Source organism: Blennius ocellaris (genome assembly GCF_963422515.1).
Source record: "Blennius ocellaris genome assembly, chromosome: 13".
Classification (NCBI taxonomy): Eukaryota; Metazoa; Chordata; class Actinopteri; order Blenniiformes; family Blenniidae; genus Blennius; species Blennius ocellaris.
The window spans coordinates 9,210,270-9,232,160 of record NC_137662.1 but is presented as its reverse complement, the minus strand read 5'-3'; the positions used below and the strand labels follow the sequence as shown (position 1 = coordinate 9,232,160).

The window sequence follows — 21,891 nt, the reverse complement described above, 5'->3', positions numbered from 1 at the left end:
TGCGTCAACTGAACCAGAATACACAGTATGTAATTTTAGCCCACGTGGTGCAACATAAAGGTGCACGCAATTTTAGTCAATCATTATCCAGCACTGCCTTCTTGTGGACAAAGTCTTTACAGCACATACAGTAGACATCAGCGCCTCTCCTGGCAAACTAGGGTCAAAACACCTGGTCTTTGAATAAAACAACAGATATCAACCTTTAGTTTGAAGCGTGAACTAACATACCATACTGTATTTATCGTACATTTTCCTGCTGATAATGCTAAAATCCAAATTCTACAAAAAGCATACTGACCATGAAAGTAACTAGAAATACTTCTGTGCGTTTTATTCTTACAAAATGTTCATGTGACAACTTTTTCAACATTAAAATCCTCTTCTTTCAAAATCAGTTTGGTTTTAGTACATGTAATGGTATGTTGGTTTATGAATTTATGATTTCATGTAATTTAATCAAGATTTTCTGGTGATTTTGAAATAATAAGTCAGGACAAAAGAGAGAAAAATTATTATCTAAAGCAAACAGTGATGATGGTCAGAATCATAATCATAACAACAACAACAACAACAACAACAACAACAACAACAATAATAATAATAATAACGTTTTTGGGAAATTGCTTTGGATCTACTCACAGAAAGTTAGGGATATTCAGCTTTTGGGTGAAATTTCAGCATGAAACTAAAATGTATGTTCAATATTTGAGTACTTTTTGCACAACTCTTCTCGAACAAGGATGTGAACGGTAAAATTCACAAGAGGGGTTTGAGCCATCATTGGTCCAATAAATGTTCTGCTCAGTTAAAATTGTCATTAAACCATCCTCCTCCTTATGCTGGTCACAGCTTGACATCATGAGACCAAGAAGAGGTCATCATTGTGGGATGTCGCCAAAGGACATCCAGTCAACGGTGCCTCAACATTGAAGCTTCAAACAGGATGTTCTCATACACAAGTGTCCACTGAGCATAGAGTATCACAGACTGTCAGCAGGTTGAAAAGAGGTATAGAGACACTGGAAGAGTCACAGAAAGACTTAGGACTGGATGTCCTTTGGCTACATCCCACAATGATGACCTCTTCAAGGTGAACACTGGACTGTGGAACCGGATCATGAATTCTTCTCAACTACAGTCACATTTAAAGAAGGTGAGAGGCACCAAGTGTCATATCAAACATTTGGATACTTTTACTTAAATGCCCTATTTTCACAATATAACGTCACTGTAGCATGAACTATTTACATTGTTCAAAAAATTTACCTGAAAGTCAAATGCTTTTTGTGAGTAGCATGTGTCTTTTTTAATCGCTGTGTTAGTCCAAACTGAGGTCCATCCTGAACAATGTCTCTCAAACCTCCATGATGTTTTACTTTAACAACAGGAACACCTTCAGCAACAGACTTCTCTATACCAACCAAATGCACTATAGAGCACCACAGGACACCCTTCCTTCCTGTGGACACTATATAACTCTTCTTGTAAAGAGTCTTTGTTGAGTTCTCTGTTAATTTCATTCTTAGATTAAGCCTGTAGATATTGATGTGCAATGTTAATTAATACATTTTACCCTGTTTTATTTGATATTTAATTTTTATTCTATATATTCTGTGTTCTATTCCATGTGGGTCAACAATGAAAAAGAAATTCCCTTTGGTTTAACAAAGCATTTACTGTAGTGATAGCTGCTTCTAATTGAGATAGCAATTGTCATTGAACTCATGAAAGCGAGAACCTGTGCGAAACATTAGGCTATTCATAGAGTGGATATTTAATAATCGTACTGTGTAATGATTAATTAATCTTGTAATGTACACGTGATAATAAGTCAGTGTAAAAGCGCCTCATGACTAATGGTTGTGTCCGACGGTCTTTGAACACAGCATCACACCCTAATTTCTCCCAACATCCGGGGCCTTGGGAGCGGTGTGGTGTGTGTGGAAAGTGGGTAAGCAGGGCAGCGGAGAGCGGCGCAGAGGCGGACTGATGACAGCTGTCAGAGCGGACAAAAACACTAACAATCTCTGAAGAGAGGCCGAATGGCTCGCCCTTGAACCTCCGGGAGAAACGGGCGCACACCTCAGCAGTATCGCGGGTTGATTTAAAGGTGAGCGGCGGGGGAGATAGTGACGGGTGGAGGAGTACCAGTTTGCCCTGTCTGTCTCGGGAGAGCCGAGGTTAGCTTCGCCGGCTATCCGAGCTAAGCACCCAGCTAACCCGACAACGAGCTCCCGCAGGGTGTCGTCAGTGTCGGGGTCATTGCTGTCGGAAGGACGCGGCTTCGGTCTTCTGTTTTTAACCAAAGTGGTGGATTTAGTGGGAGCGTGATATGTTACTTTAAAGTTTGAATTTTGAGACGGCGGAATGCTAGTTAGCACGCCTAGTTAGCCCATAGCTAACGCTGGTTAACGCTCCCGTTAAGTATATTTAGCTGGCTAACGCTAACGAGCTGTAACTTTAGATTTTAACGAGCTCCGATAGTTACTGTTCTCTTTCCTCGCTCCACATGGTTGTAGCGGCAGTAGCCCTCGCTTTGTTAGAGGACAGAAATCTGCCCGAGTAAGCGACCAAAGTAAAAACAACTCGTAACTTAGACCAAGTGATTCATGAATGTGATACTCATAACAACTCATCACACAGCTGTTACTCGGGTTTGATTTTTTTTTTTATATTGTACAGACTTGAGGGTTCGAATTTTGAATCAACATGGTTAGACCATCAAACATAGACAGGAGTGCTCATGTCTGGGTTGGATCCTCTGACTCAGCTGGGTCCTAAAAACTAGGCGTTTTCCCCCCAGTGTCTGTACCAGCCTGCTACTGAGGGCTTTGTCTACTGGGCTGCAAACTTCCACATTAACTTGCATGCAAAACCTACTCCTGCAAGCTGTCTTTAAACACTTAGATGTGCACGGCACCTTTGACTTTATATAGTATATGTTTCTATGTATAATATCCTGGCTTTCCAATATTAGGACTTGAATGCAGATCATTTCAGGGTTGCTGTGGTGCTGCATGTCACATTAAATCTGGTTCATGTCAGCCACAAGTGTTTATCCAAAGTCCTTGTTGGTGCCATGCATGAGTCACCTTCTGCTTTTTGCAGGAATGAAAGTAATAGATAGCGAGTGTATGGGATGATAGTAAGATTAGTGTGCATGAAACCATGCACAGGGAAATGTGTTGGAAGTTGGAGACTGCCAAAAAATTCATGTTGGTGGTGGAGAGAGCCTTGTCTACAATGTGTGTGCATTTATTTACATAGATCTCTTGGAATGTTTTATTTAATTTTTGCAGGCGTTATATTTGCCTGTGTCTACATATTTACATACAATTGTGTTTTTTTACCAGTTTTGAACAAGAGTGGCGGCAGCGCAGTGGCAACATGGGGACACAAGGGTCTGGCAGAAAGCGTGCTCCTGTGAAAGACCGATTTTCAGCAGAGGATGAGGCATTGAGTAGCATTGCTCGGGAGGTAAGTTCATACCCTCATCACATCTATTTTATAGCATTCTTTGACACAATCTTTCTAATTCTCGTATTTATGCTCAATGCAAATACATGTTTTTTTTTTCCAGTTCCAATGTTGTTGTTTAACCTGATCCTTGATAATGGGCTCTTTAAGTTTAGCTGGACAATTGATTTGTCTGTTGTTAATTTGGGAAGCAGCGCCCTCACGTTTTAAAATAAATGCAAAATGCATTCAAACCATTATCAGCTCTCATAACACTGGCCAGCGATGCACTTTTAAGAGACTTTTCAAATTGAACAAGCTGATAAAATGTTTTGGAGATGCATTAGAGTGCATGCAGATGTATTCCAGCGCTGTGTACAGCTGTTACTGTGTTATTTCCAAAACAAGTGTATCGATGTCTGCGGTTTTCAGTTGTCTGAAGCTTACAAAGTTTGCAATAATATTTGATTATTGCTCTGTTGTCCTGTCGTTTGCAAAGTGGATTGAACCTTGTGTTGTTGAATGATTGTGAAAAGTATTAAGCCACCATCTATTGAAATGGCATAAAGTTGTCCGCATTAAGTTACACAGAAGAGCTCCACATATTTAGCTTTTTTCAGCTTTTTTCTTTGAATACCTAGATTGAACTTACTCTAAGCTTGTTTAGAAAGCTCAAGAGCAAAACACCGACTTGCTGAGTCAGCCAAGGTTGAAGAGGCGAGATACATTTGTTTGGAAAATGATGTTGATCTGAGGTATGGTGGGCCAAGTTGTGTCAGAAAATAGACCTTAAGCATACATTTATGTGTGGACTTTCAGGTTTGGCCAGTTACTTTGTGTTTCAGCTCTAAGTGAGTGAAGACGGCTGGTTTGGACTGCAGAGAAATTGACTTTACTCGTGGTGTTTTTGTTTTGGGGAGAAACATGGGCAGAGCAGAGGAGCTGCCTGGCCTGTAGCAACATGCCCTCGGATTTTTCCGTTTTTTTTTTTTTCCACAGCAGACCTTCCATTCCTTTGCTTTTTCTTTTACAGTCTGTCAAAAACCATAAAATACAGTGATAATTTTTCAGATTTTGAAGGTGTCCAATGTTTGCTAGGCATAGATGAAATACCTCCACAGGTGGCCTTTCTGTAAAAAGGAGAAAAAAAAGATAGTCAAAGGATGTTTACTCCTAAAAGTAGTTATCTAACGCTAAATAAATAAACCTCTCTTCCCATTCTTCTCGTCACTCCTTTTCATAACTAAGATCTGTGCTGTTTGAAAGCAGTTTGCCGTTTCATTCTGAGAGCAGAGGTCCGTTTGCTCTTTATAGTCATGCAGGCTGATCATAGAAACATGAGTCATCTGACCCTCCCAGTCACGTCCTAAATCTGAGTCTCTTTGTGGAGCAAACCAGAGATTAGATTGACAGTGCAGCGAGTTCATGGGGTCAGTGTATAAACTTGTTGCACATCACCACTCATACAAGCAGATCTCCAAAACATTGCAGCTTCAGCCTCACGTTTTAGCCAATGTAAGGCTTGTCTGTGTTTGGCACGGCCTGCTGCAGAGAACGACTGCAAACTTGAGACTGCACCGTCACCAGCCAAGCTCTAAAGCCTCTACATTACAGAGCAGTCGAGTCTCCGAATGCCATTGGTCGCCTCCAAATGTGACACAAACCGTGTGTTGGAAGTAGATGATCTCCTCATACCTGTTGTCTCAGATTAGGATCTCAGGGACTTAAACAAGACAGAGACTGACTTTCTGCAGTGAACAGAAGGCACGTCTTTCTGAGGAAGATATAGTTTATGGTCCATATGATTTGATACTGCGATATCAAGTCACTTATGCAATGAAAGTGTTGCACTTTCACCTTTACTTTATGGTTGGGAGCCTTTCAGGTCACAGTTCCAATGTGCCACACTGTAGCTTTGTTCTCTGCGGCCTGAATCGTCTCCAAAGTCATAAAAGAGGACAAGCAAGGTTATTCATGATCAGCTTCTAATACAATAAGCTTTTAAACATTCTTTCATTTTGACAAAAGTGACACTGAAACTAGCAGAGCACTGCATAATGTGCAGACCTACTTTGTGGATCACTTGTGATTTTACACAACTCTACTAATGATTATTTGGACCAGTTGTTGAGTTGGTGATCAAGTCCTATTGATAGCTTTGTTTATTTCTTGATATGTCAGTAAATAACACTTAACACTTAAGTTCATATAAATTGCATTCATTTACAGATGAATTTACAGAAATTATTACGCTTGAACAGCCCAATTCCACATTTCTGTAATGAAATATTGTATTTTATGTGTGTACAGTGTTTTGGGGGGGTTTCAGTTTTATCTAAATATGATTTTAAGTCATGCAGTTTCTCACATTTTCTCATTCCCCAGATGTTATTCTAACAGTCCTATCTGATGTATCAGCTAATATTTAGCACGCGATTGTCACTACTCGGGCACTATCCCAGCTAATCATATGTTAGAACAGAGGGCTCTTAGTGGCACAGTGTGGGAGGTGTGTTTAATGATGAACCGCCTCTGCTCAGGTTACCTTCTCAGGCCTGTGATGTCGCTGTCAAGAGAGCCGGGTCCGGATGGGCCGGTCTATAGATAGGACAGAGACAGAGAGCTCAGCTGCGCCGCTGTGTAGACCAGGTCACACTGTCAGACAGCTCAACAGGTGCAGAGCACATAGCCAGCCAGTCTCTCCTGCTTTCTCATTCGGCCTTTCCCCAAATGCACTCGCAACTTTCCTTTCCTTCTGATCACATACACGGTGCAGTGCAGTAATGCAAGTATGTAGATATGTACCGGTATGCTGCATCATAAGATCAGCCCCCATTGAACGTACTTGTTTTTCCTCACATTTTGTTTTGTCATCACGAAAATGAAAACTTGTGTTTATACTTTATACGGGGCAACAAACTAGCATGTGACTTCTTTTTTTTAAACTTTTAACTTTGGTGATTCACTACCGTCCTCTAAATCACATTAAATGTCTCTACTTATTTATTAGTCATCGTTGTGTGTCACACTTTCATAGATTTGAAATAGATGGCCACGTCTTTGGGTTCGTTTCCCTACTTTTTGGGTGGAAGAGCCAAAACCAAGGAAGTAGACCTGAGGCTTCAACTATTTGACATCTGTTAAAAGGTCTTCATTCATCTTAACATCTTAACCCTGACTTGAGTCATTTACTTTTTATTTATTTACATTTGCTTTATTTATATTCTGTTATTGTAGATTTATAAATAATAGACTATGCATTTAGCTAGTGGTGCTGAGGAGCCATAATAAATTATTAGAACACTATATGTCTCAGAATATTTTGTTTGTATTTAGTTTTTTCTGGGTAAAAGTACCTGGAGTTGTGGTGAAAAATAAACACGACATATCCTCTCAGCAGTGACAGGATTAGAATCAAATGTTTAATTCAGCATGTGTCTAATAAACTATATATAACCTGGACTCTTCTGGAGGTCATGTCTTGTTTTTATGATTTTTCAATGATTGTACAAAATATTGATTTTTATAAGCTGCGGTTGTCATTTTTAATACGAAACTTAAAATTTTCAAAGGCTCTTGAAGCTCTAGGCACAACAGAAGGACTTTCTTCGCCTCATTACCTGTTTGTTCAGACTGGAGATCACCTTAATCTGACACTATGAAAAGCTTTTTTTTAACCTGTCATCAAGTTACTCATTAAAAGGTTCATTTGGAACAGGTCGTGATAGTGAAAGTGATGGTAAGCATCAGCCACAATGATGAGCTCTTTCCCGAATGCCCTGAACACACTAATCTCCACTAATGAGGAAAGAGAAAGTACGGATAATGTCATTAGCAGTGTCGCCATCAGAGATGAGCTAACTTTGGTGATTGACTGTATTCGCACACGAGAGTTGTCAGTTTTCACATTCACACTTCTAATTTTCACTCTCCTGTCCACTGTTGATTCTGAACAGGAACACAAGCGGGCCTCAGTTAAACACAACACAGTGGAAACGATAAAGAAAAGATCAGGGGTTTCATTGGCTTAATTGTAGCTGCTGGTGATCGATTCCACCGAGCAGGCTGAAGATATTTGTTGTTCTCATCAGTTGCCAGGATTTTAATATAAGTCAATGTGTCAGATAGAAGTGGAAGGTTGTGTTTGTTCACGCCGTGCTATTATTGAAAGAAGAATAGCCCATACCCACAGGCTTTCTATTCTGGCAGCGCAGATAAGAAATTGCTGGAATGCTGACGGTGTTGGTCTGCAGCGAGATACTGTACACACTGCCCGCAGTATTTATGGACTGTCTCTAAGTTGGAGATAAAAGCTCTAGGCTTCATGGGCAGGTGTACTTTATTTTTGTTATGCGCGTTTACGATCAGATGCATTATTTAATTTGGTTAAAATGTATGTAATGGAAGAATTCAGTCACCTGAGTTACTCTTAAAGACCCCCACCCCGCCCCCGTGTGTATGTTGCTTAAATTACCCTCCTCTGCTGGGGTACCCTTTATAATTAGCTCCTGTTCATAATCTGACTTTCTTGAGGCGAAATTGTGCAGACCCTTCCTACATCCCCCCCCCCCCCCCCCAGTGTAGAGTTTTTTGGTTTCGTTTAGCTTTTACTTGGATTTGTTTGTGTGCGAGGGGCCGCTACTTGGGTATTGTGAAACACTGTGTTTCACAAGCTGAGCAGAACCAAACTGTCTTAACTAAAGTTGTTTTCCGTCCACGTCGAGCTCCTCTGTGCATTTGTTTGTGCACTATTGGCATCTCCCCCACGAGGGCTTTAAATTAGCCCTCCTGAAGCTGATGGTTAACACATGTTGATGGTACGGAGGCATCCCAGGCACTCGGAGAGACCACAGAGCCGAGGTTCACAGATAAAACTGGGCAGTGAGGGTTGGTGAGATTCTTCCACCAGCTTTTCCAAGCTCGTGCTCATGTTTCAGCGATCCTTAACTTAAAAACACATTAGCCTTATTGTATTATATTCACAAGATAATCAAGCTTGTTTGATAAAGTCACAGAATTAGGATGTTTTCAGGGGGGGAGAAAAAGACTCAATGTACTACAATTATGTTTACATGCACTGTATATTTGTGCTCTGGGCAACCTCCAGTATTTGGCCAGTCAGATGGAGTCCTACTTCTTACATTACAAACTCCATCTTTCCATTTGCATGTTGACACTTAAGGAGAGAGAGAGTTTGAATGTCACAGTATGCCAGTTACCAACAGAAGCGTTATCGGCATCATGTGCAACCTGTGTTTAACAGTTTTCTGTTTTCCAGGATTCTGATTGGCTTGCGTGTCTTTATGCTTCTCGTTACACCTATAGGTTTATCATTCTCATAGTGGCTTTATGCAGGTTTGTGTAAATAAAATTTCATTTGAAAATGTAGATGAGGACCTATCCATTTTTGTAAATACCTGGCTATGTGTAAACATAGTCTCAGAACCAGTATTGCTTATATAAAAGATGTTGGTGCCCGCACAAAAGGTATTCAAGAGATTTTCTCAGGATGTTAAAAAAAGGGGGGGAGGGTTCTTTATATTTAATAGAATGTGGTTGGTTTCATGTCTTGATCATGACTTCATCAAAACATTGCTTTAGGTTGCAGCTTAAAGCAAATTGGATTTCTATAGAGGTTGATAAAGCAAGTTATAAACAAGTAAGTGTGAAGATATGCAATCGGCCTCAAGGTATCTTTTGTGGTGTTAGTCAGCTCTTATAAGAAACAGATGTTTGTCATATTCATATATACTATTGTATGATTGTTATTTTAGTTGAAGTGTTTTCCTTTCTTGTTAATACCTACCTGCGACTGGGCGGGTCCTTTCAGAAGGGCACCTTTTACGAGTTTCCTTTCATGGCTGACAGGTGTGTTCATGTTGTCTTGCAGGCGGAGGCGAGGCTGGCAGCAAAGAGGGCGGCTCGGGCAGAGGCCAGGGACATTCGAATGAGGGAACTGGAACGGCAACAAAAAGAGGTAAACAATGCAACATTCACCCTGGTGGCGCAGAGAGTCACTGTGACCATAATTCAGTCCCTCATACCAGGTTGCGCAAAGCCTCATAACTTCTGCTCTCAACACATCGATCATCCACCGAGAGTGGAAATGGATTTTTAATCGATTGGCGTCCTCATCTACTTTCTTTCCTGAAAGCTCCAGAGTTTGCAAGAAACTCATCTCAGTCCATACTTCCATCTGCAGAGGAGCGGTTTGGCTATAATGCCGTGAAAGGAATTTATAGATTAATCTGACAGTTGATGCACAGTAATATACCCGCAGAGAAAAATGAGAGTGCTGCGTGTCCACACATCAAACCAGACGTTCTATTCCTGTCATAAATGTCACCTCGTTTTTAACATCTCAGCAGTTTTGAGTGAAATATGATTGTATGTTTCTCCTGGCATTCCCTCCCTCTGTCCAGATTTCTTACCACTCATCCAGCAGTAGCAACAGAAAATGGGGCCAGATCCACCAGTGGATGGTAGGCCAGCGACGGCAGTGTTGTAGCCTCGATTTTCCACTAACACAGCCTGTCGTGTGGGATTGAGTCCCAGTCAACCCTGACCGGTTAGCTACACAGACTGCTCTGTACCTCACTGTGGAAATATGCCTCGGCTGTGTATTTGCTTTGGAGACACCGTAATCTGCGACTGCGTGTGTTTGGAGAGCAGGCTTAGGCCTTTGACTTTATTTAGGGTGGGTGAGTCTATGTGGAAGAAGGCGGTTTGGCTTTTGAGTTCTACTCCTTCAAATTGCTGCCACTCCACAGAGGATAAAGATGGCTGTGATTCACTTTTGCATGGCATTAATCTGTATGTGTGGTGGTGTTTTGGCACAGAAGACGCCTTTGTATTGTGTGCCGTCATATTAAACAAGATTATTTAAATATATTAGCAGCTCTTGCGTCTCAATAATTCTTCAGCTGTGCTTGAAGTGGTGAACATTAGCGAGTCGTGGAGTGATAAACATGCAGATGGTGTTTTGCTTGGTTTGGGCTGTGCGTAGCAACTGTTGCGTATTTCTCTGGCCTTTGAACTTTCACTCCATAATTCTTACCCACTTTCCTTCCCGACTCCAGGCTGACGCAGACAAAGCCCGAGCCTCTAGTAGTAGTAGTAGATCCAGCAGCCGTCATCGCCGGGTCTGTATCTCCCCTGCACACTTCCTCTTTGTCTCTCTTTGTTTCCTTTCCACGTTAATCCTGCGGTTAATCTCTCATCGTCCACGTTTCTCTCTGTCTGTCTGCCTTTCGACTGTGACTCTATGTTTCCACATTAACAGGGGCTGGATGATGATGTCATGTCAGTCCGCAGCTACAGGGTGCGTACATAATACACTGCTGGCAGTTTTATTAAGACCACACTTTCAGAGGGGCACACATATGTGTGTTAAAGCCATTAGTCTTGTCGGGAACCTTTTTTTTTTGTAATAAAAGACATTGTTGAAAGAGTCTTTCATAAATGTGTTCAGTGTTGCTTTTTTTTTTTTTAGAAGATTACTCCTCATGTTGTTTTGTTTAATTTTTCTTATGAAGTCAACTTCTTCTTCAATCCGTGACTTGGGTTCGAGCAAGAGTCGCTCCAGTTCCCGTAGAAAAGATGGCTTGGTGGGTTGTTTGTGCATTTTTGTGAAAGCATGGTGTCGCTTGAATACCTGGATCCCTTTGCATGACCTCTTGAACTCAACTGACTTTGTAGTGAGAAGACTAAATAACTCCTACAACTCTGAGAGCTTAACTAAGAAATATACAATTTTTGGACCCCTAATGTTTTTGTTGCATCCAGTATTCAGTTTGTTTGTTTACTAACAGTTTTCACATTAGAGATTTGCAAATGACTTCTCCACTTTGACTATATTTGTGTTGATCATTGGAATAATTCTGTTGGCACAACCAGTTGCAATTTTAGATATTTAAAATATGCAGCACTGTGCCATCATGAACAGGCTTTTGCCAATAGCTGTTGGTAAAGAGGATTTTGTTTGTGTGTGTATTAGTGGTGTAACAGATGAGCTGTGATGCCTACAGATCAGCACACATGTGATCCATGGATTATTGCAAAGTGTAATCATAACAGAGCAAAATCCAGTTTCACTTATTTATTCATTTTTATTTGGGGGGGGGGGTTAGATGGTGATGTGGAGTTGCTGTGAACATTTTAAACATTTAAACAAAGCCGTTTCTGTCTTGAAGCCATCGAGTGAACTAATACACGAGTGTGGTGAATAGATTCTTATACATGCATCCATGTGCATGTGGCTAATGAAGGTGAGCTAATGTTAACCTACGACCTTCTCTTGATCATGATTTTGTGACTTTTGGTCTCTCTTTAGTCTGACGGCCTTTCCACTAGCTCGGCGCTCAAGACTTCCCGCTCCACTGTATGTAACTCTTTGTGAAATATCAAGTTACTACTCCTTTGTGAGGTTTTATTCATGTTCCTTTCTCTCATTGTGGCTGTTTTTATGTTTAGAGTTCTGTGTACAATGACCTGCATGGTCATAAAAAGGCTTCATCCAAGAAGGATCTGCTGGTCAGTGTGCCGTTGAGAAGAGATAGTGGCTGGGAGTGTGGATTTACTGTGTTTTTTTTATTTAATAGGAATGGCTCGTCCATGCTTTGTGAAGTTGCGCATTGATAAACGATTGTTGGTCTCATATTTGAATGTAGAAATCATGTCGGCTTGTTTGAGGTGCTGTTTTGTCGCCACCCTTCCAGACTGGACTGTACCATGATCAAAGGAACTACAGCAGCCTAACGAAGACCAAACCGTCAGCCCTGTCCTCCACTTCCACCTATCAACCACGGGTTGGTCCTCCTGTCTTGTCAGTGCGAGACACGCAGTGAAGCTAGACGCAGCTTAGGCCTTATTTTCCCATCTCCACACTATAATGCACCAATTATCTAAAATCCATGTATTTTAAAAACATCATAGTTATGTCTGATAGCTTTGTTGTGCTTTTGAGAGCCAACGTTTGACTTATAAATATAAAATTCTCTGGACTTCAGCAGTTTGTATCACCATTTGACTTCATGTAAACAAAGGTTGAACGAAACAGTGCAATTTGTGTCAAGATGTCGCAATATGTACCCTGTCTTCACAAACTTAAGCTGCTTTCCACCAGATTCCCACTGCAGCCTCCCTCTGCCTTCCAAACTGACACTTTCCTGACACACCTCTCCACCAGGTCACCACTCCCTTATCCTCCACCTCTGGCACAGGGCTGTCTCGCAGCTACAGCACGGTCAGTTTCTGTCCACTGACGAGCCAGCTTCTCTCTGCATGTGCTCCCCTCAGAAGTAAACCCTCCCCTCCTCTCTTGTGACCACATACATGTGATAGGATGCCCAGGGTGACGGGGTCTGTTTATATTTAGCTCCTGGACACTTGGAGCAATTGGCTGCGGGGCAAAGGCTTTTACCTCAGTGGGATAAGACGGGTCTTTGTGTATAGATCGGCCTTTTGTTGCAGACGAGTGAATAAAAAACAACCTTTTTAATGCAATGCTTTCGTATTTATTGCATGGGCCACAGAAAAGTAATTGTGCTAAAGTTATTACTAAAGTTACTACAAGGTCATTAAAGATTCATGCTCCCTCTGGTTTTGCTGAGTCCTGCATTGTCTCCCACATGTGCCCTCAGGCCTCTATTTATGACGACACTGCTCTGTATGGCTCCGGCCACAGTTCCAGAGCTGTAAGTCTTCTGAATGCCCGCCACAGTTTTTCACCTCCCCCCCCCCCCCCCCACCCCCCCGCCTTTTTTTTTTTTTTATTAAACCATCACCCCACAACAGCTAACTGTTGTATCACTACTCTGATTTTAATCCTCTGTCTTCCTCCTCCTCCTCCTCCTCCTCCTCCGCCATGCACAGCCTTCTGAATACAGCTGGTACTCCTCTGGAGCCAGCTCCACCCGCAGCAGCCCTGCGGTGAGCACCTTACCCCTCACCACCTCCTTGCATGACCTTGCACAGACAGACGTCCATAACATGCCCCTTCACACCCCGACTGACCATCGGACCTCCCTTTTGCCAGGGAGGATGTTGTTTAAGGAGTTGTTGATAGACCTTGTGCTGAATGAAGAAATACCATTCTGCGACTAAGACATTGTAGCAAAGTTGTCGTGCTTGACTTGCTCTAAATGATGCATTTGACCACGTCATCCTAGTTGCATGACACAGCGTTACTTATCGGGTTTTAGTCTCGAGTGTAATCCAATAATCTGTTTAATACAAGGACTAGGGTGTCTATGGTTTGCTGTCTGAATAAGCGGTGTGTTTGTGTGTGTGTGTGTGTGTGTGTGTGTGTGTGTGTGTGTGTGTGTGTGTGTGTGTGTGTGTGTGTGTGTGTGTGTGTGTGTGTGTGTGTGTGTGTGTGTCGAGAGAGAAAGCCTTGGGCATGCAGCCATCCAACAGTACTTTGGCTCCTCATCATGTGTGCATCCTCCTTTCAGTCTTCCTCAGATGACGACACTGTCAGCAGTGTGTCCCAGGAGCGCTTCAGCAGAGGCCGGAGGGACAGTGCGGTGAGCCGTAGTAAATCCAGACTAGTCCAGTTCTGCCGCTGTAGCTGGTCACTGCGGATGATGATGAGATCTTAATCTCCATTAGTGTATTTCACCAACGCACAACATTCACTTTTTTTGTTTCTCCTTTTACTTTCTGACACTCTTTTCCTTCCGTCTCTTTCCACTTCTTCCCGTGTGTGGTCCGCAGTCTTCTGACTTCTCGGACATTAGCGAGTCGGCTGCCGATTATTTCAGCCGCTCCAATCGAAGGGGCAGCATCGTGTCTGACCTCGACGATTTGAGCATTCCAGATCTGGATGCTGTAAGTGACCGAACCGAGCTCACCGCAGTGTGCTTGGGTCTGCAGTGGAAACCAAAGTAAAACACTGACGCATGATTAAAAATGAGCGTTGATTCATACACTCCCACAGTCGGCCTCACGACGTAGCGGCGTCCCGCAAGGTTAACTGAAGTGCTTTTTACTGTCTGTCACAGGTATAATCTTTCAATAATGAAATATGTGGTGGGTTTGTTTGTCCACTCCGCACGGTGTGTGAACATGCAGCACTCATTTTAACTTGGAAACTAACTCTTTGATTCACAGGTGGAGGAGCAGATGGGAGCATGACTGTACAGGATGCAAGTTCTCAAAACAGTCTGCAGCACATTTTGTTTATGTTTCCTCTCTTTTCTTGCAGCTGGATGAAAAATGTGACAAACAGTATTCAGATTATAGTCGGGTAAGTACACACGTTTTAAATTTCTTGACATGTACGTTACTCATTATAATCTCATTTTATTCAGCGAGATACAGATTTGAATTGTCGCAGTTTTGACATTGATGCAAGTCACCAGATTTAAAAAGCAAAAAATACATTAGTTCCACGACACAAGCTTCACTATATTGCAAAAAGATGACTTTTAAAAGACACTTTCTAGAGCCTCTGTCTCATGTATCCACTGTAAGCACCACATTTTTAGATGTTTAAAAACTTAAACCACGAAACTTCTCACATGCAGTGTGTGGAGTACACAAAGGACAGGCACTTTTCTGTCTCACAAGGCTATCCTGTGCCATTTTCTATCCTTTCAGTCATGCGTTACAGAATGAATATCGTGTACAGTAATGGAGCACTAATGAATGCACAATGACACATATGTCAATATAGTGATCAATCACATAAAAGTAACAATGAGCTTGTGTTCTGTGCCATGTTAATGTCCATGTAACCACAACACATTGTTTCTTTCAAACCCAATGCTCAGCTCTTCAGAGAAGGATCACTTAATGGTTGTCTTGTATCAGATGGTGGTGTTGAATAACCTGGTGGAATATTGTTACCTTGGTTTGTTCTTACCCGGTTGCTTCCTTGTCCCCAGCCGTCGTCCCGATGTGCCACCCCGGGCCTCTCTGCAGCCACCCTGGCATCACTCGGCGGTACTTCATCTCGACGGGGTAGCACGGACACGGGTAGCATCTATGACCCCGACACTAGTCTGAGTGAACTTAAGGTAAGGTCTCCAAACACACACACACGCTGTCACCAACACACCTACATGAAGTTGTACCTGACTTTTAGATGTATCATAAACCTGAAATGCTGATTATAGATAAATGTTTGAGCCGGTAAACGCACATTCTGGTTGCATATGACTCTCTCCACCTTCCCACAGCGTTGCCTCTGTTGTGCGCCCCCTGCTGTTCAGTGTCTACTTTCTCTCTGTGTGCACGGGAGGACTGGATGTGACATGTGTCCTGTGAAGCTGCTTCTTGTGTCTGGGTGGTCATGTTTATGTCAGCTGGTCCGTCTTTCAGTCTTTGAGATGGCAGCACGGGTGCTTTGTTATCTCTCCTTTATACCCCTCCTCCCCTCCCCCCCGGTGCTCCAATTCACCCCAACCATTCCTCCCATCTGCCCCACAGGATATCTATGAACTAAAGGACCAGATTCAGGATGTAGAAGGGCGATACATGCAAGGGCTTAAAGAGCTGAAGGTAGAGGGGCTTAAGCTCACAGCATGCCTTCTGTTGTCATCTGGGAGCAGTACAGCATCTCTAACCCCCACTGCCTCCCCACTCACACCCTCCCCCCTGTACCCCCTCCCATAGCCGCTAACACCACAGCCGTGTCTCTGCCTGCTCCCAGTCCGAGTTGCACAACGATCCTTTTTGCTCCTGCATGGTTTTCTCTCACTTCCTGTTGTGATCAGAACTACAGACCACTCCCACAGTGCTGCTGGGTACAAAGTTTCAAGAAGAAGAGCAAAAAGCTCCACCTGCTGACAGATAACGGCCCTGCTCGCAGTCTGTACTTCTTCCACTCAGACTCTCACTGGCACAGTGTTGGATGGCCCTCTGGCTCACCGACTCTCAACCTGTTCCTTTAAGAAGGACATTGTATTGATTAGAGTAGTTCACTAACTAATCTAACTTCTGACTTTTTCTTGGTAGTGTTTGAAACAACTGGTGCATGTTAACTGTTTTTTCATGATTGCTGGTAGACTAGTTCTCTCTTTCAGATCCCCTTCTCAGACCATTGCCTTGATTCACTCCTGAAAGTGATTCAACGCATTTTATTATGTGATGAATGTCACCGCTCGGACGTCGATAGACCTGTTTGTATTTGGAAAATCACATAAAAGATGCACAGAATTGCACTCAAACTTGACATCTCAGAATGTGTCTGCTGTACTTGGTGGTTTGTGTGAAATGTGTTACTTCCACCTGACGCATGCAGGTGAGCTGTGCTCTCCATCGTTCTACTCTACTGCATTGACGTGGGTTCAAACCTCATTAGGAGTCACTTACAGAGGTGGAGGAGAAGTATAAGAAAGCCATGGTGTCCAACGCACAGCTGGACAACGACAAAGCCAACCTCATCTATCAAGTGGACACGCTCAAGGACGTCATCGAGGAGATGGAGGAGCAAATGGCAGAGATGAGGAGAGAGCTGGAAGAAAAGTCAAAGGTGGAAAATCTACACTGCTTAAAACCGTCCCGTCAACTGTTGAAATGTCCTTCTGGCAAAGTTACACAAATGATTTGTGTGGTTTCAGGAACTAGAGAGACAAAAACACACGTGTACAGTTCTGCAGCATAAACAAGAAGAACTGAAAGAGGGAATCCGCCAGAGAGATGAACTTATAGAGGTATGATCACTTCCACCTAACAAAAAGGAAACCAATTTCAACAGGTTTATGTGTGCTGGTACCTGTGTTCAGACTGCCGTTGTGCAGGAAGTTGATATGGAATAATTGGCACCGGCCTTCCTCTAGTTAATCACCTTTCACTCTGTTCCACTGTCTTATCTGCTGTTTCCTATCATTCACTCCCTTCGCTGTCATACGTGCTCCGATTCACGCCGTTTCTATTATCTCTGTACCTGCATATTTCTGTGCTTCATCTCTTGGTTGTATTCAACTCTTCCTGTTTTGCTTCTGTATTCTGATCATGATGTGTCACTCCTCAATACCACTCCAGGAGAGCCAGCGAATGCAGACTAAGTTAGATGCGCTCACCAGAGAGGTGTTTGACCTGCAGGAAACGATAAACTGGAAGGACAAAAAGATTGGGGTAGGAGGTCCCACGCAGACTTTCTGACAGGACATGAGAGGCAATCAGTGGTTGTGTTTTTGTCTGTACATATAGTGACCCTGCAGCTCCATTGCCTCTCATGCTGTCTCTGCATGATGGAGACCTGTAACCTGTAAACATTAACCAAACCCATTCACATGCACAGTTTGGATATTTGCATGTCACAATTAAGAGTTTTCAGCTTGAATCCTATGATGTGAGCTCATAAAAAGAGAGCACCGGATTTGTGTTGGTGTTCAACGGCCCGCCTCTTAAAAAGTCACGCCAAAGGTCAATCTATTCTAGCATGACATGCATGTTCCACCTGTGGATCAGATGATTAATTCGATAATAAAGTGAACCCTCTTAATAACTGTAGTTGTTCCCAAAGTGCAGACGAAATGACCTCCCAGTGTTACAAACCCATCAGTCCCTGTGCTCTCTCTCCCCGTCGTAACATTTGTCTCTGCATGCTGTTTGTTCCCCTCCTCCCCTCTCTTGTTCGCTGGAAGTGCATGTTTGTGCACGCAGCACGTCTTGCCTGCATGTCTGTCCAGAGCCTCTCCAACCTCTCTCCCTCTTCTCCTCTCCCTTGTCTCCTCTCATCCGTGTGGCCAGGCCCTAGAGAGGCAGAAAGAGTACTTTGATTGCATTAGGAGTGAGAGGGACGAGCTCAGAGATGAGCTCGCTGACATCAAGGGGAAGTCCAAAGCAGGACAGGTAGGTTCACTTGACCCAGAAGAGGAAAGAGCTGGTCGCTAAAACAAACAAAAACCTTTTACACTTTTCCATGCTCCACTTTCACTTTTCCTGCCTTTTACCATTTGTGCCTTCTCTAATTTGTTAGTGTGTTTGCGACTAAGGTTGGAGAGTTCGGTGTCAAATTACTGGTATATTGTCTATAGAGGATATGCAAATAGGTGCCTTTACTATACAGACATCACCTGCGGCAGATACTCGGTGACACCAGCTGCTGTTTTTCTATTCAGGGGAAAAGAGGGCATAGAAAACGGCTTTCAAATGTCTTGTGCTAATGTTTGAGCAACAGATTTAAATGAAAACAGTTTCAGAGTGAAAGTAGGTATGAGCAGCATGAAGCAATATCGCAGTGGCCCGTTTTCTACAGACATGAGTGTTTGTACAAACATGTTGAAACACAACCCAGCTTTCGTTTGACTGATGAGAATAACGAGTACTTTAAATACCAGCTGAGCTCAGCGCCGTCGGGCTCGGACGAGCACAGAACAAGCTCCCAATCAACTTTCATTTCACTATCTCAGATTATTGACTGTCTTTTATCATGTACTGTATGACGCTCAGCTCATTGTTTTTATATTTGTCCCGGTATTGTATATTATTGTATGACAGCATAGCTTTGTTCGTTCATAGACTTCTAATTTGAACTTTGCGACGTGACGAAGTGCTCAGTGACGCCTGTTTTTACGCCACAGAAACACGGGATGGTCATCATCCCAGACGGCACGCCGAACGGAGACGTCAACCATGAGCCTCTGTCCTCAGGAATCACTTTAGTCTCCCAGGAGGCCGCCCAGGTGCTGGAGTCTGCCGGAGAGGGTCCACTGGGTGAGTCGGAGCGGAGCACAACTCCATACTGAGCCCAAATCCACTGGATGTGTTCAGGCTGTGTCTCGTATGTTGATCGTTCAGAGTCCTGGCATTCAATTTGATATAATTTCCTTCAAGTTAAACAACAAAACTCTTGACAAGAGTGGACTTGCAACCAGATTTTGGGCCTGCATTTGCACATTTAAACACTGAGGAGACCTTGGACAGCTCGTTGGGAACGTTTTGATTTGACCTTCTGTAGTTCTACATATTTGTCACTGATGTTTTGGAAGGAGCGGTGAGGCAGAGGAGATATCAGATGTGGTTATTTCAAACTAATATCACAGCTTTAAATCGACATATCGTGACCCTTTATGCATGTCCATGTTGTAGCATGGCGGTCATGAGGAGAGAAGGATTTTAGCCGATCTACAGCTACTAAAGATTTTCACTGATTACTTTTGTGCGGTTAAAAGCAGCGGCCACCGTGAACAGTTGAGTGTGTTTCAGTGTGTTGTCTCTCCGTTTCACAGATGTCAGGCTACGGAAGTTGGCGGAGGAGAAGGATGAACTGTTGGCTCAGATCAGGAAGTTGAAGAACCAGCTGGAGGAGGAGAGACAGAAACACTCAAAGGTGGACAGCACATACACAGACGGGGAGAGGATGGAAAACGGTACAGACCTGCACGTCATCGAGATGCAAAGTGAGCAGGGACTTTCCGACCTTACCTTGACGATCGTTTACCCTTCGAACAGCTCTGTAGTTTCACGCATCACGATTTTCTTTTGTAGGAGATGCCAACCGACAAATTAGTGAATACAAGTTCAAGCTTTCGAAGGCGGAGCAAGAAATGGGTACGATGGAACAAAATGTAAGTTGAAAGGGGAAAAAAAAAAGTTCAGAATAAGTTTTAAAAACATAAAATGGACTGAGTCGACATATTCTCATCTTTGTGTGTCCGTTTCCAGATCAACAGACTTGAAGGGCAAGTGTCCAGGTACAAGAATGCAGCAGATAACTCGGAGAAAGTAGAAGACGAACTGAAAGCTGAAAAACGAAAACTACAAAGAGAGGTGATGAATCCTGATTATTATAATTTTTTTTTTTTTTTTACAAAATGGATCATCAGCAGGGTTTAGATGTTCACATTTTCTGTTTGTACGCCCTCCACAGCTGCGCACATCTCTGGATAAGATCGAGGAAATGGAGATGACCAACAACCACCTAGTCAAGCGCCTGGAGAAGATGAAGGCCAACAGAAACGCCCTCCTGTCGCAGCAGTGAGGCAAGGCGGCGTCACCGCAGAAGCCCTTAAAACTCGCACCTCAGACCTCTGACTGCCATATTGCGTCTGGAGCACATTTCCATTTCCCGCTGTAACACTTTAAGATTCGTAGCTAACCAAAAACACTTAAAAGAAGAAAAAAAAAGTTGTAGCACAGGTGAAAAACTGAACTGTGTCCCCACTTTTTTGTTTTTTTTTTTGTTTTTAAACCAGAAACTTGGTTTTGGCAGCCGAGGAGTGACTGAAAAACCTCACTAATAGAACTCTAAAAAAAAAAGTTGCTGGGAGATACACCTGTAGACATTTCTGAAGACGTGATTTGTTTTTCTGAGCTTTTCACTACATCTTGTTATCCAGGAGATGATTTTGTTTTTCCCCTCTGGCTGGGTGCTTGGTTGTACTACTTTTTTTTTTTGTGTCTTTTTTTGATAAGTTGCATGAATGAATATACTGAATGCTTTTAAAACCCAGGCGGCTGCTCCGGCCTCCCACCTTCCCAGCTCCCCCTCACACAGTGAAGTGCCTTTTCACACTAGGAGACTGGGAGTCTGCACCGCTCCATCAAATAATAATTGTTTTAACAGGTACAGTATGATGTATTTAAAGAAAAGAACCACAACAAAAAACCGGTGCGGCCGTTATTTGAAAATCTATGAAAGCAACTGTGTCTGCTGCGGTTTCTTTGAAATTTTTCAAATATTTAAAAGATTTCTTGAAAATAAACGTGTAATTTACAGAACTGTGCATATCAGCCGAACCTCTGCTTTTTTTGTTTTGAGTGCTCGACAATTTACACCTTCAGTCAATTCAGCCAAATCAGATGGAAAAAGTCTGTTGATTCAGCCCAAAAGCTTGATTAGAAACATTAAGAGTTTAATACTGACGGTGCAAGATCGCCATCTGGTGGCTCAGTGGAAACATGCAAATTAAAAAAAAGCTCAGTACAATGAAAATAACCCTAACCCTTTCCCCAACAATTTGATGCAAACATTTTTACCTGCTGTGTCAAGAATTCTACCGGTTTGGATTAACCAGCCGACTCGTGCAAATGACTAGTGTGACTTAAAAGTATTTTGCGGTTGGACAGATGGATGATCTGAAAAATATATTAATTTGTTTATATCCTAAATTATCCATCCTTTTTATAAACTTTTTTTTGGCAGATTTTAACTCAGAAGAAATATATTTTTAGAGTATGAACTACAATGCAGCAGTGCGATATGAGATAATCACATGACCAAATGAGTTATTCTGATGACTGACCTGTATCACAGCTTGACGTGCAAATGCAGGAATAAAAGACTGTAGCAGCAGGAAGATGTCACTGTGACTAAAAACGTTTTCCATTTTCAAAATTCACTCAAGTTTTTTTTTTCTAAAATTCAGGGTCAAGGGAGATTCCTACATAGGCGTAATTAAAGCTGAGCACATGATTTTGGGTATCGTTGTGGGACTCGTGACCCAATTTTATGTTTCCTGGCTCAGAGTCCAGAGTCTT

General features: G+C 42.7%; 1 protein-coding gene across 7 annotated transcripts; it reads left to right on the top strand.

Annotated features, from left to right (window-relative positions):
* The first annotated feature begins 1,942 nt into the window (after positions 1–1,942).
* On the top strand, positions 1,943–21,142 carry lrrfip2 (leucine rich repeat (in FLII) interacting protein 2). 7 transcript variants are annotated; one of them, XM_080507058.1, is made up of 27 exons: positions 1,943–2,113; positions 3,357–3,480; positions 9,350–9,436; positions 9,882–9,941; positions 10,539–10,601; positions 10,742–10,780; positions 10,995–11,066; positions 11,792–11,839; positions 11,932–11,991; positions 12,177–12,266; positions 12,647–12,703; positions 13,101–13,154; positions 13,333–13,389; positions 13,914–13,985; positions 14,176–14,289; positions 14,666–14,707; positions 15,348–15,479; positions 15,892–15,963; positions 16,766–16,936; positions 17,025–17,117; positions 17,449–17,541; positions 18,160–18,261; positions 18,993–19,125; positions 19,641–19,811; positions 19,900–19,979; positions 20,077–20,181; positions 20,282–21,142. In XM_080507058.1, exons 2-27 carry the CDS (start codon positions 3,391–3,393, stop codon positions 20,390–20,392), a joined length of 2,268 nt encoding a protein of 755 aa, XP_080363184.1. In that variant the 5' UTR covers positions 1,943–2,113; positions 3,357–3,390; the 3' UTR covers positions 20,393–21,142. The 7 variants fall into 7 exon arrangements, with proteins under 7 accessions (XP_080363184.1, XP_080363185.1, XP_080363186.1 ...); XM_080507059.1 differs by lacking the exon at positions 15,892–15,963; XM_080507060.1 differs by lacking the exons at positions 17,449–17,541; positions 18,160–18,261.
* Positions 21,143–21,891: the final 749 nt, after the last annotated feature.

Excerpts from the sequence above, each read along its gene's own strand:
- lrrfip2 (XM_080507058.1), top strand. The coding sequence starts at position 3,391 with ATGGGGACACAAGGGTCTGGCAGAAAGCGTGCTCCTGTGAAAGACCGA. Across the intron at positions 10,602-10,741 it reads CCAGCAGCCGTCATCGCCGG|GGGCTGGATGATGATGTCAT; the intron begins GTCTGTATCTCC and ends CCACATTAACAG. Across the intron at positions 19,812-19,899 it reads GCACGTCATCGAGATGCAAA|GAGATGCCAACCGACAAATT; the intron begins GTGAGCAGGGAC and ends TTTCTTTTGTAG.